This window comes from Gymnodraco acuticeps, unplaced genomic scaffold (assembly GCF_902827175.1).
Source record: "Gymnodraco acuticeps unplaced genomic scaffold, fGymAcu1.1, whole genome shotgun sequence".
In the NCBI taxonomy this organism is placed as follows: domain Eukaryota; kingdom Metazoa; phylum Chordata; class Actinopteri; order Perciformes; family Bathydraconidae; genus Gymnodraco; species Gymnodraco acuticeps.
Window position 1 is genome coordinate 371070 of NW_022990921.1, and position 14583 is coordinate 385652.

Consider the following 14583-nt stretch of genomic DNA (forward strand, 5'->3'; position numbering starts at 1 on the left):
CAGTGGCGAAACTGTGGCGCGCTGAAACTGTAGGTGCGCCGCGTTTGGGGGTGCGGGTGCTAGTGGAGCCTCGCAGATGGGGTGCTACAGCCCCCTCAGCACCCCCCCTTCCCGCGTCCATGGTGCTCAGGCTGAATTTTGCGATGTCTCGCTGTCTCGCAGACCCCACGCAGCAACCAGGAAACAACACCAGTAATAGAGCTCACACTGTCCGCTCCTCACAGCAGCGAGCCGCGCAACGTCCCGCCAACACGGCACCCAGACCCCACGCAGCATTCTCATCTGTTTGTTATTACTGGTGTCATTTCCTGGTTGCTAACAAACGCCATTGTAACACATAATCACTGATGTTCAGCTGTAACGGTGGTGGACTCATCAGAACAGAGTGGGTGAGCTGACCAATCAGAGCACAGTGGGCTCATAGGGAGGGGGGGGGAGGAGCTCCAACAAGCCGTTTAGGACAGAGAGTGAATACACATACTATACAGCAGGGGTGCCCTCACCTTTTCAGCTTGGGAGCTACTTTTAAAATGACCAAGCCCAAAATATCTACCTACAGGGCCGCCCCCCCCTGCCGTAAGGGGGGGGGGGGTGCTAGTGGAGTAAACGGCGGATAAACTGTGGCACGCTTACACTAATTGCGCCGCATAAGCGCATAATAGTGCGCCGCATTTGCGCTTCACGATGAGGAGGTGAGGCCCCCTCATAACTGCATGAACCTGTATGGCACAATACAACTCAGACTGGCTTACCTGTCAATCAAGTGACAAATGCCATAGTAAGGATGGATGATAGGATAACTTTAATTAAAAAAAAACTCAGTGTGCATACAAATGTTTTTATATGAGTGAATCTTTCCTTTTTATGTCTTAACATTGTGTATTTTCTATGTTGCAAACGGCATTAACTCGCTCTTCCTGCCCAAAATATGGAGTTTCTTCCCAAATGTATTTTTCCTGTAAATATGAATTTGTACATAAACACATAAATCTATAATCACTGTGCTGGAACACAAACACTGAGAAGAATGTGATCCGTTCATTATTGATCTGTGTTAGCCTCTGTGTGTGTGTGTGCTTTCTGTTGGAGACTCAGAGGGAAATTAAAGGACTATGATGACATTTCTTTAAAAAAAAAATAGTTCACATCCCTCCTCCCTTTTTCCACATCTTCATTTGTTTTTGATAACCTTCTTTACACGTTTCAGAGAGATCGAAGTCATTGTTATGCGGACTTAATTCGTTTAAATTTGAGTACATTATGGCACTTTTGGCATTCTTCATCATACCGTACAGAGGATAAAATAATAATAAACAATCTGGCTAGGCTGTTCCAGTTTCGCCGCAAGAATTCAGTAATTTTAATATAAAACAAATATAAAGCAACATGGCTGTCAGTCGATAGATCATCCAAAAAGGGATTTCTGTGTTTTTTATTGATTGTTTTTCTGATTTATGACATTTATTTGAAAAAACATCCAGTTTATTGTTTGTATGCGTCGCCTGTAGTCTTAATGTGATCTCAATGTTTCATTTAGCGTCATGTTCTTATTTTATAGATTGCATTTTTTATATATAAATAAAGTCATTTAAGAAAAATGCATTTTGTATTTTATGTGTTTTGTCTCGTCACAAACGGCTGCCCTCAATCGTTTTCTTTCATTATCTAAAAAAGGTCAAAGTAAACCAATTTGAAAAATAACTAGAAAATGCATTTCCTGCTGAAAATGCGTTTGAATCATAGACTGTGGTGTCTTACCAGATTCCATGTTATCTGTGCTACTTGTGCCAGTCATCAAGGATAAAGCTGGGAAGATGAATGGCATTGATAATTACAGACCCATTGCTTTATCTAGCATTCTCTCCAAAGTGTTGGAGAAAATTCTGTTGGATAGGCTGGAAAGGTAAATTACCACAGCTGACAACCAGTTCGGTTTTAAAAGAAAACACGGCACAGATATGTGTATTTTCGCTTTAAAAGACATTATAGCAAAATATAGAAGCCATAATTCCACCATGTTTCTGTGTTTTATTGATGCTTCCAAGGCATTTGATCGACTGAATCATTACAAATTATTTGACAAAATGTGCCAGAGAGGGGTACCCAAGTACATAATAAGGATCTTAGCTTTTTGGTATGCACATCAGACTATGCAGGTGAAGTGGGGCAATACTGTGTCTGAACATTTTTATGTTGGTAATGGGGTCAAGCAAGGTGGGATTTTATCTCCTTTGTTGTTTAATCTGTACCTGGACTCCTGCTGAAAATGCGTGTGAATCATAGACTGTATATTTAAAGGTGTGCATGCTGTCAGCTGCGCACATCTGTTGCTGAACTTGGCTGAAAATGCAGAAAAAGTGGCAGAGCATATTCTGGACACTCCGTCTGAGGATGTGCAGTGAATGAGTCAAAGTTACTTCAGCGCGATATTATTTAATAAATCGTTAAGCTAGCTCACTAGAATACATTGTCACTAACTCCAAACGTCAGCTTTAGTCAGCCTTTTTTTCTTTTCTTCATATTACAGACTGTCACATTATCATCTCTTACATTGCCATCCTTACTGATAAACAAGGCATTATACTCTAAGTTCAACATATAAATAATAAATTAACTTGCCTTCGCGTTACATTAGCATCACTGACTGGTACATGCAACACAAAGTAGTTAGACGTTTGTTAAGCATGGATGCGCAGTCTTCCTTCTCTGCGTTATGGAGATCAAGCAAAGTGTCACTCATCCTTTTGTCTTCAGCCTTCATCTATTGAAGGAACAGGATGGGTTACCTGAAAACAAAACAATGTAATGAGGCTTCTCTTCTAACTTAATGTGAACACACTCATGTGAACTTCTAAGTGCAAAACATGTCCTTTTTTATTTCATAACACAATTTCCTGATTTTGGATCAACAAAGTTTTTTTGAAATAATGGTTTTAGTTTGCAATTATAGGTTTTAATTTTGTATTTGTGTTCATTTAAAATGAATCAAACTCCCAAAAAACGTATACAGCTTTTATTAACATTGGAATTGACTGTGTAAGCGGCCGCGGGGGGAGAGCTTTAGAGAGCTCTCTCCTGAAAGACTGAGCGGCTCTGATAACCTCAGCTCAGTGAGGTAAAGGCACACCTTTATATTACATTTAATTACATGTCACTTGTTAGACGCTTTTATCCAAAGCGACTTACATACTCAATACTGTGGGCAAACACAGGAGCAATTTGGGGTGAAGTGTCTCAGGGACACAACGACATGCTGACTGCAGTGGGGTTTGAACCTGTGACCCCCTGATCCGAACACCAACTCACTACCCACTGCACCACACGCCTCCCTGTGGTGATCATTATAGTTATACAAAAATAAGAGAATAGATTTTCATCTATTCTCTTATAGTATAAAATACTATATGACAGTAAAAAAAAGTTGTTATTAATAAACAAGAATACAGTTTGAAAGGAGAGTGATTGGTAAAAAATCCATAAATAAAAAGAAAATCTGCTTCCAGTTCTGTTTCATCTGGTGTTGAGAGATGTATCCATATATCTCTTAATGTTGCTCTCAAAGTGCACCAGATTGATGCTTTTAACTTCAATATTAAAAAACTAAATCTTCCCGGGGGAGCATCCCCCCTGATCCCCCAAGAGGAGGTTAGGTCCACCCCCCACTTAAATCATGTACAAATGGATAGGACACTAAATACATTTGCACACATCTTGTGTCCATATCTTTCTGTTTTGGTGGTCATGCCACTACATATGCATGCAGTGTCTGCATTTGGGGGGGGCTTCAGCTAAAATCTTGCCTAGGGCAGCAAATTGGTCAGGGCTGGATGGACGGACACGCAATAGATGTCGTCTGTAAATGAAAAAGATAATACATTAACAACTTGGGTAGAAGATAGAAGAAGATGGTAGAAGATGAAGAAGATGGTAGAAGATGAAGATCGATGCAGGTGGATGTCAACAATCCTCTGGCTCCCATCAAAGAAGTCCATCCACGACTCAATGCTTTATTTATAGAACATATTCATAGAAATATGGTTTCTGTATCTGAAAGTAGGCTGAATTATACACATTTACGAATTGACAAAAACATGAATACAAAAAAGTTTATGTTTTAAAATCTAATATCATGTTTTTTTAAATATGTTTTTTAAAATGAATTTACAAAGATATTCATTAAAATACAAAATTACATTTGTGTTAAGTAATCTATTGAATTATTATATTTACAATAAATGCAGTCTTTGCCTTACACAATTTATATATTCAAATATGTGGTTATCTTAATTGTTAACTATAATTGTAAAAGGAATTTTAATATATTTGTTATGTCTATATTTGTTTTCTTTATTTGATTTGATGTTAATTTATTATTATTTTGTTTTTATTTTATGTTTATTTTTACTTATATTTAACTGTATGGCTTTTTGCTGTCGTCCATCAGAGGGCAGTGAGTCTCTGCTGCTACACTCGAGTTGTCAATTATTACTTTATTATCATCCATTTGTCCAACAGGTGGCATTAACTGATACATATCAATGTTTGTTCATTACTGAAATCAGTTTTGAGTCTAGGTAACCTCAAAAACATGTGAATCATTAAACAAATATATAATTGTACTCAAGGGCTCAGTAAAGTTTATAAGGTGCATACAATATCTACAAATTCATATATGTTGATAGATTTGTAATTGACATTGTTATGACCTGGCTCAAAAGGCCACAACACAGAGGAGACAGACCATATCAACGCTTAATAAAATATGTTTGTACAGTAGGTGTGTGGTACAGTGGGTTGTGCATTGGTGTTGGGATCAGGGGGTCGCAGGTTCAAACCCCTCTGCAGTCTGCATGTCGTTGTGTCCCTGGGACACTTCACCCCAAATTGCTCCTGTGGGGATTGCCCACAGTATCGAGTATGTAAGTCGCTTTGGATAAAAGCGTCTAACATGTAATGTTTATTTAAGCAAATTAGCCAAATTAAGGAAGTGCAAAAATACGTAAAGCATGAGGTGTGGACGTCAGCAGTGTAAATGCAGGGTGAGGGTTGCATGGACGTGTATGTGTGAGCGGTTGAGGTGCACAAAGTAAAGCCTGTAGGGAAAAGCAGAGAGGCTTTAAATACCCACCCAGGTGCCCTGAGTTACTGCACAGCCACAGCCTCTCCAGATGAACCCACAGGGGCATCACAGACATAATGCACCGATTTACCTCCTCAAGTTCTTTATTTATCATGTGCATCACAATACAGTATATATATCACAGGCTCTAACCAACATCGCTTAATACATATGACTATAAATGAAAAAGAACATCATGTAAAAGCAAAATAAGTATCAGTAAATCTGTAAATTAACTATTTGTGCTTATTTAAGTAAAGCATTGTGATATTGATGATTTATGTCTTAATGTTCAGACTCAAACTGTATAGTATATAAAAAACAATATGATGTGTGTATCAGAAAGTTCTGAGAGCCGGACTACGGTGTGGATAAAAAAAGTTAAATGTTTCTGTGGAAAATATCAAACTGATGTGTTTTTATACCGAAGTGAGCGTGTGTTGGTGTGTGTGTGTGTGTGTGTGTGTGTGTGTGTGTGTGTGTGTGTGTGTGTGTGTGTGTGTGTGTGTGTGTGTGTGTGTGTGTGTGTGTGTGTGTGTGTTTGTCTCTCTCTCTCCCTTTGATGTTGGTCGTCCCGGGCGTCAGAGGTCAGGTGGCGTTGTCATCCCAGTGATTTCCTGTTTCCTGTTTGGACGTCCTGGCATGTCGCTTCAACAAACACCCACTTCCTGTCCCGCCCCCCTCCTGAGCTGTCGATCACAGCAGGGAAACATCAGCAGGGAGCTGAGTCTAATGTTCACTTTATTTCTGCTGCAGAGAAACAGCAAAATGTAAGACTCTTTTATAGTATTATATATAAGTACAACAAACTCCCCTTAGGAAAGCCTCACTGAGTCACAATGATTTAAAGCACCACCTGCTGTTTAACAAGGCACCAACTGACTTTTTGAGCCTCCAAACCACTTCATCATTTACGGAGAGGCTTAATAAGTAGGATGTTCCCAATGTATAGCCGAAAACAAACATAGTTAGCATACTTAATATTTGTTAGCTACAGTAAAGTGCTGCGAACGTCATGCCTGTTTCAAAAGTGGTGATTCTGTGTCTGTAGCTTTAAATGCTAATGAGCTGCTGCTGGCCACGCCCCTCTGAGAGATGATTGGTTTAAAAAACACAATGGTGCTGTAGGAGGAGATTCAGGTGAGAGAGAGAGAATCTTTGTTCCTGAAACTTTCTATATCTCATAATGCAGAGGGGACGCATTTTTATGTATAAAAGACATGAAAACGTTGGCATTATCGGTGACCTTTAACCCTTGTTGAGTTTACAAACAGCAACTGATATATCCTAGTGGCGACACCTCTGGCGATAAGACTCAATTGCAGGTCGCAATTTTGTTTATCAGTTCCCGGAGATCCTAACAGTGAGAGGCGATTTTTTTTCTTCCGCGGGAATATCGCCACAGACTGCCGTTTTGCATCCAATCCATCACGTATGTGTTTGGTATTGGGTCCTGATGTAACAGGTCATATAAATACTCCTGTTTTATTCATTTATATGAAGTATTATGATTATGAAGTTTTCACAATGTTTTGATCAAAGAAAACTATTTTCAACTTTTCGTCTGAATAACTGAAACATGTCTTCTTTAAATATGCAGTTTCACGTCTGGACATCAGACCTCTTGACGCTGAGACCGACATACAAGTAGACCTAGAGATCTGTGAATAATCAGGAACTAATACAAAAAAAAAATTCAGATCTCAAGAATCTTTTTATCCAGATCTTGTAACAGCCTGGAAGATGAACACCAGACAAGAACCAGACACTGACATATGATATTAATAAATACAATCTGATTCATGTCAGTTACAGATGGTTACAGCTGATTAAATGTATTTTAACTGCTGCTCTGTTGCAGGAAGTACCCCCCCCCCCCCTTTCCTCTCTGCAGACAGGAAACACTGCTCCCTGTGGCACCAAATGTTGATCCATATGCCCATCTGTCTGTCCACCAGAGACATACATCTGAACGAAGAGCAGGAATATCACAAAGCACATTTCCCAAAGTTCCTCTGTAGAAATACATACACGTTTCATAAAGCCAGAGATTATGTCATTTTGTAAGAGCTAACCTCCTGCGCAAGAAGAAAGTACTAGCATTGAAAGATGCAGCATTTAAAGGGGCCTTAATATGCTCATGTTCAGGTTCATATCAGTAGTGTCTCTACTGTGACATCTCTCCATGCTTCACCCTCTGTCTGAAACCAGAGCCCAGTCTGCTCTGATTGGTTAGCTGGCCGGCTCTGTTGTGATTGGTCAACCGCTTAGAGATGCCCCGCCCCTTAGTCTGTCACAATGTGTGGAAGCCTACCAATTGAGGCGCAAGTGTTACAATAGGCGCTTTCACACCGGAGTACTTTTCCCTTTTAGTTCCGATAGTTCCTGGGATTTTGCGTTCACACCAAAAAGAGAACTCAGTTCATGAGAACTTTCCCCAGCTTTTCAGTCCCTGCTAGAGAGCAGGTACTTTCCTGGGGAGAAAAAAGTTCCAATTTCTGATTGACTGGGTGCAAACCACGCCCCGTAAAACTCGGAAAAGTTTTGTGAAGCCGCCATTGTATTTGCTGGCATTAGCATTATTAGCATTAGCATTAGCCCCGCGCACCAACGGAGAGAGAATAACTTATGGCAACACAAAAAAAAACATGGGAGCGGTGGAGATGAGGAGGTGTCGGCGTTCTGGCGATTTACTCGGAAGTCCCCAACTCCGGGGACTTCGGGCGGCAGTATACGCCGTGAAGTTGTGGCCTGCCAGTAAACCCAAAGCAGAAGAAGAAGAAGTGACGTCAGCGGCTTCATTTGCGTAATCTTCCCTCAGAGACTTGTTCCGGTGTGAACGCGATCGGCTCTTTAGTTCCATGGGGGAACTAAGTGCTGGGAACGAAGTACGACAAAGTACTTGGTGTGAAAGCGGCTAAAAGTGATTTCGTTTTGAGGTAAAACATTCTAGTACAAACACTCGTTGCTAATGAGTAACTTTTAATAGGAGTAAACGGGGCCTGCGTCCAACACTTCATCCATTCCTCTTTATATTTCCATTGTCTCAAAGTCTCAGAAAAACATTGGGCGTCAATGTTCATAGTGGACAAACTGTGGAATTGCACCTTGCCATGGGGCCCGATAACTTTTTCACATTGACTCACATCAGACGTCTGTAAATTGGTGTTTCATTTTTTTTAGATCATCAATTTCCCAGCACGATCCCTTTTAAAGCTCTTATTTAATTCATGTGTCCTTTATCGTCTGAGATGTTGCTGTTTTCCCGTGACAAGGCAAATGTCAATGACATCATCTTGTAGTCCTTCTCTGATTGGCTGTTCTACTAGGGGAAGAAGATGGAGCAGCACTCCAGGCAGATCTCCAGGCAGTCGGAGGATACGCAGCAATCCTCCATTATCCCACAGTCCAACGCGGCCTGACAGGCATCCTCGCTGCATGCCGCCTCCCCTGCCGCCTCCACGCAGCAGCAGCAGCCAATCGAAACGTCGCAGCAGCCCCCTCCACAGGCCAGACACTCCCCCAGCGCCGAACACATGGAGAGCATCTCGCAGAACAGGCAGGCCAGCAGGCAGTGAGCACAGCAGTCTGTGGGGACGGGAATTAAAAAGAAATTAATAAATACACTCAACCTAGTGTTTAAAGGTACCTTGGTTGCTGATTGGCTAATGGGTACACAAGCCAAAACATCGTTATGACATCATAAAGTGGCCAAAATCCGATCAGCTCATTTTCAGACAAGTTTTTATAGAAATGGATCAGGACAAAAAGAGAGAGAGAATCTTTGTTCCTGAAACTTTCAGAGTCTCTTCCACAGAGGGGACACATGTTGATGTAGAAGAGACATGAAGAAGAGGGGACACATGTTGATGTAGAAGAGACATGAAGAAGAGGGGACACATGTTGATGTAGAAGAGACATGAAGAAGAGGGGACACATGTTGATGAAGAAGAGACATGAAGAAGAGGGGACACATGTTGATGTGAAGAGACATGAAGAAGTGGGGACACATGTTGATGTAGAAGAGACATGAAGAAGAGGGGACACATGTTGATGTAGAAGAGACATGAAGAAGAGGGGACACATGTTGATGTAGAAGAGACATGAAGAAGAGGGGACACATGTTGATGTAGAAGAGACATGAAGAAGAGGGGGACACATGTTGATGTAGAGGAGACATGAAGAAGAGGGGACACATGTTGATGTAGAGGAGACATGAAGAAGAGGGGGACACATGTTGATGTAGAAGAGACATGAAGAAGAGGGGACACATGTTGATGTAGAAGAGACATGAAGAAGAGGGGACACATGTTGATGTAGAAGAGACATGAAGAAGAGGGGACACATGTTGATGTAGAAGAGACATGAGGAAGAGGGGACACATGTTGATGTAGAAGAGACATGAAGAAGAGGGGACACATGTTGATGTAGAAGAGACATGAAGAAGAGGGGACACATGTTGATGTAGAAGAGACATGAAGAAGAGGGGACACATGTTGATGTAGAAGAGACATGAAGAAGAGGGACACATGTTGATGTAGAAGAGACATGGAAAAGTGGATTTTTTATAATAGGTGACCTTTAAGATCAGTATCACAACTCTAAATGTACAACATTATCTTTTAATATTAGCAACATTTCTCTCAAAATATCAAAATGTCTATGTATTATGTGTTTTTTACATATATATATTTTTTTTAAGTTTGCCAATATTTCAACATCATCTTTAATTATAATGGCATAATAAGGTGTTAAAATGTGTCATTATTGATATACGTACTGTATATATATTTTTTAAGGTGTTCCTAATTTTTCACAATTTGTTGATTGACAAAACTAAGTGAAATCTTTTTGATTTCATTCATTCTTGAAAATATGTTTGTTATAAATAATACAATGTATTCATTGTTTGCTGAAATGACCACATTACATGTAATCATGTAACCTAATCTCTGCAATTTCATGATTGAAATATTTGGCCTATTTCTTGTCTGGAAAAAAAAGCAAACATTTGAAGTCCCTGTTTCTTTAGTACCTGATCTTCTCTCTGTGTTTCTTTCCTTATCTTCGGTAGAGGGAAGGCAGTATAAACATTTAGTCTAAGTGTTGCATTAAAGAAACTGAATCAATGCTGCAAAGTCAGACCTCCACTGTATGATTCGATCCCGCATTGAATACTGTTTGACAAACTGGTCGTTTGCTTGAGCCTGAAACCCACAGAACAGCTAAGAGAGCGATCCAGGTGTTTGACAGGAAGCCACATTCATACCACCTTTGTAGCATCATTGAGAAACACTATTTCTTGAGTTTTGACAAGTTCTTTTAAAAGTATGTGCTTTTTTTATAAATGTTTACATGGACTGCCCCCCCCCCCCCCCTTAGGGGAATTCATCCACAGAAAACACACTGGACGCTGCACTAGGTCAGAAACCAGCAGTCCATCACAGACGGACCACAAAATGTCCTCTCCGTTAAAGGCAGCTCTTTGTGGAACAGCCTCCCAACTGAGACACGGGATTGACCCACTCTCAATAGCTTCAAAGGTCAACTCAGAGAATGGTTGAGAAACAACCAGACGTCCAATCACCGCTAAATGCACTTCAACACAGGGGTGTCTCCTCTTGCACTTTATGCATCTCTTGTATCATCTCTTGCACCTAATATGTCGTTGCTGCTACAGTGTACTGCCATGTGGTAAATACTCGTGTGTGCTGCTCTTGCTCTTTTGCATATCATGTATTTATTTGTTGCCATGTTTACAAATGTCATGTTCTTATATCTTGTATGTCAGGGACTACGGGTGGAAATGAGCTCAAAGCTAAAATCCGGCATATTTACACTTGAAGCATTATTTATCTAAAGCGTTCATTAATGTGCATTGTCCCTGTTCAAATAAACGATTACATGAAATGAAATGAATCTGAGTTGTAATACCAACAATTTATATTTTACGATGTTGATTTTTTCTGACTGTAACTCATCTGCTGACTGCAGAGGGTCGAGGTGGGTGTTAGTTGGTAGGAACCAGACCAACTGATGCAGGGACGTGTTATCAGCGTGTGTGTGTGTGTGTGTGTGTGTGTGTGTGTGTGTGTGGTGTGTGTCTGTGTGTGTGTGTGTGCGCGTGTGTGTGTGTGTGTGTATGTGTGTGTGTGTGTGTGTGTGTGTGTGTGTGTGTGTGTGTGTGTGTGTGTGTGTGTGTGTGTGTGTGGTGTGTGTGTGTGTGTGTGTGTGTGTTGTGTGTGTGTGTGTGTGTGTGTGTGCAGCAGAGATAAGCAGAAGGTGTTGGGCTGATAAAACAGTGAGATGGGAGTTGGTTCAGTTTTCTGCTTCATGTCCGACTGAAATACTCAACGTCAGTTTGTTTAAACTTCTTGGTAAACAAGACAAAACAATAACATTTTCAGATTCAGACAAACAACCTTCATACCGAATGTCTAGTCCAATGTCTGTATTACAAATATATATTTGTTTGTATAATAAAGGATTTGTTTTCAGCATAGAGAACAAACCACTGCAATGGTTACAGCATAGTGGAAGTAGAAAGAGACATCAGCAGTCATTGGTAAAGGCTTAGCATCAATAATTGTGCAGATTTAAAGAGACCCTATGCTTTCAAGGGTTATCCCTGTGTTATAGGTTTGTGTGCATGTAAATGGTCTGCAAAGGCTAAAATCCCAAAAGGGAGTATCTCATACTGACATCCCTATGTACTGTAACACTCACGCTCCTATTGGCTATCTCTCCAACACATCTCTAAGTGGTTGACCCATCACAACAGAGCCGACCAGCCAACCAATCAGAGCAGACTGGGCTCTGGTTCCAGACAGAGGGTGAAACATAAAGATTTTTGAACATTAAAGCGTGAAAAACCCATGACATTTCAGACAAACTCTTCATCCCTCACCTTCTCCGGCGACCTCTTTAATTTGCGCGGCGTCCGTCTTCACTGATGTGTGGCTTTTCGTGGAGGAGAGTCGTTTCTCATCGGTGCTTTGTCGATGAGGATGATGATTATTGTGTCGATGATGATGAGGATGAGGGATGCTGCAGCTGAGTCTGTTACAGGTAGACGACCGAGGGGGAGGAAGATGAGGTGGAGGAGAGGAGAAGGATGAAGATGGAGGAGTACAGACAGGAGGAGGAGATATGGAGCCGACGTCCACACCTGAGAGGCGAAAGGGGGAAATCAGACATGTCACATTCAGGTAAAAAACAACCAGTACTGCGGCATTATCTAAATATATTTTATAAAACGGACAGGTCAAATCAAGCAATCTGATTGGTTCTTAGCCGTGATATAATGAGCGTATATCACGGGTAGAATTGTAGTTACTTTTCACAACAAGTCAGTATCCCTCTGTGTCTGAGAAAAGCTACAACCGTTACAACTGTTACATTACGTCCGTTACGAAACTAACTAATAAAGTTTAAGATGGAAACATGGAAGGGATAATGTGCAGCAAGGACTTATTGATCGTTGTTAAGGACGCTCACATCTGCAGAAAGAAGTCCGGTCGATTGAACTGTACACAGTTGGGCAGTTCCGCTTCGCGTCGGGCCGAACCACGCCCCTTGATATAATGACCATGTGCCACGGCCTGTCGTGAGCTATTGCTTAAACAGTACATTCATTGTTGCTTTGGATCTATGTATCAACATAATCCATCTTTTAAGTGTTTTTTTGATTGATTTTCTTGTTTGAATTGGCCCCACCTCTTGTGGACCAATCAAATCAAGTGCTCTCAGAAAAGCAGGCGAGGGCAAGTCGGCCGAGCCATTTTGGTCTGAAAAGAACCCCTTTCAGTGTTAGAAATGTAACAACATGTTCCTTCTGAGATCAGCAAAGGGCTTTCAGTGAATAACTTGTTTACCAAAATGCTGAAAACGGAAGTCAATTTCAAACCTGAGGTGACATCCAAGTTATTTAAGTGTTTTCAAAAGGGTTCTTAGAAAATAAAGAATCAAAGGCAAGATACATAACCTCCACTACACCAATAGCTACCTTTCTGTTTTCTGGTTGAAGAGGCGAGCTCTGAGGGCAGCAGGCGAGCGATGTCATTGGTGGATGAGCTGTCCGTCACAGATTCATCACCGCTGTCACCTTCCTCCGACCTATCAGAGAGCGGGGGAGGGGTCTCAGCAGGAAGAGGATCTAAAACATCAGAAACAAGCCGCCATCTTTTAATCTGCACGTAATGAAGAAAGTAAGGAGACAAATCCTCTGAAGTCATCGCTTGGTTTCATAAATCAGCTCATCGAACTGTAACTGAAAGGTTTTGTTATTTATTTCCACCTGTGTTGTGATGTGGGAGCGTCCCATTGGCTGTCGGCTGGCTCGATATGCATTCTGATTGGACTGCGTTCTTATTGGCTCCGCCCTCTGTGATGTCAGAGCCACGGCAGTGTGATGTCACATCCATCCTGTCAAGTAATGACATCATTAAGTAAATAAAAGATATATAAATTTGAATAATTTAATAAATTCACAACAAGGATTATACAAGCATGTTGATTCATTATAGTTATTATAATAATATTGATAATGGTACAGTTGACTGTACTTAATAATGATAGTATTTTTGATAAGGGTAATGGGGTCATGTTGGGCTGAGCGTTAACCCATAACCTTAACATGAAACACAACTCAAAATGATACAAACCGAAAAAAGGAAAAAGCAAAAACATTTAAAGAATTATTAAAATATTAACTATTACATTTAAAATAGATTTTAAAATACTAATGGATACAGTCAATACAAAGAAATACACTGAATACACACATCTTTACATTGTATCTCGATTATAAGTATAAATACTTTTACTGCAATCATTTAATCAGATGACTTATTTTAAACCTAAAGCCTTTTAAATTGGTAATGTATGACATATTTATTTCCCAGTTCACATTAAGTTCTGTCTTTCTATTAGTTGTTCATGTAGAAAATGTTGTTTGGAATATGCAAGTAAAGATTGTGATGAGAATAAAACATGTATTAATCCAGAGGGAAATAATTATGCAGCAGAGAGAGTGTCGAGTTGGAAAGTGTGAGGATGAAATAAAACTCGTTCATCCAAACATTTAAACAAACAAAGAAAACTAGAAGTTTCTCACCTGCCTCTGAGACTCCTCTCCTTTCCTTCTTTGTTTACTTTCTTTCTTTCTTACTCCACTCTGCGTTTCTCTTCAAACGGTCTGCTGCTGAGTTCAGTTGTGACCGCCTCCTCCTTTACATAGCAGTCACACACACACACACACACACACACACACACACACACATACACACACACACACACACACACACACACACACACACCCCCACACACACGCACGCACGCACACACACGAACCCTACATTTCATTTATATTAATATCAACACGTTTTTAAGAGATTAAATCACAAAAAACACCAAATGTCCCGTACTAAAAAAAAAACTTGTTATAGGTTGTACAAATATTATTT

At 40.5% G+C, this 14583-nt stretch overlaps 1 protein-coding gene across 1 annotated transcript; it reads right to left on the minus strand.

Moving 5' to 3' along the window:
* Window positions 1–8084: 8084 nt before the first annotated feature.
* Window positions 8085–14372, minus strand: zgc:113363 (uncharacterized protein LOC791449 homolog). Its single transcript, XM_034234029.1, has 5 exons — window positions 14235–14372; window positions 13416–13543; window positions 13125–13274; window positions 12027–12287; window positions 8085–8707 (listed from the first exon to the last, which is right to left on the minus strand). The coding sequence occupies exons 2-5, from the start codon at window positions 13540–13542 to the stop codon at window positions 8445–8447; spliced, it is 801 nt and encodes a 266-aa protein (XP_034089920.1). The 5' UTR covers window position 13543; window positions 14235–14372; the 3' UTR covers window positions 8085–8444.
* Window positions 14373–14583: the final 211 nt, after the last annotated feature.

Coding starts and splice junctions, on each gene's coding strand:
- zgc:113363 (XM_034234029.1), bottom strand. CDS start 13,542: ATGGATGTGACATCACACTGCCGTGGCTCTGACATCACAGAGGGCGGA. Junction 12,288..13,124: donor TTCAACCAGAAAACAGAAAG/GTAGCTATTGGT, acceptor TTCGCCTCTCAG/GTGTGGACGTCGGCTCCATA. Junction 8,708..12,026: donor TAAAGAGGTCGCCGGAGAAG/GTGAGGGATGAA, acceptor CCGTCCCCACAG/ACTGCTGTGCTCACTGCCTG.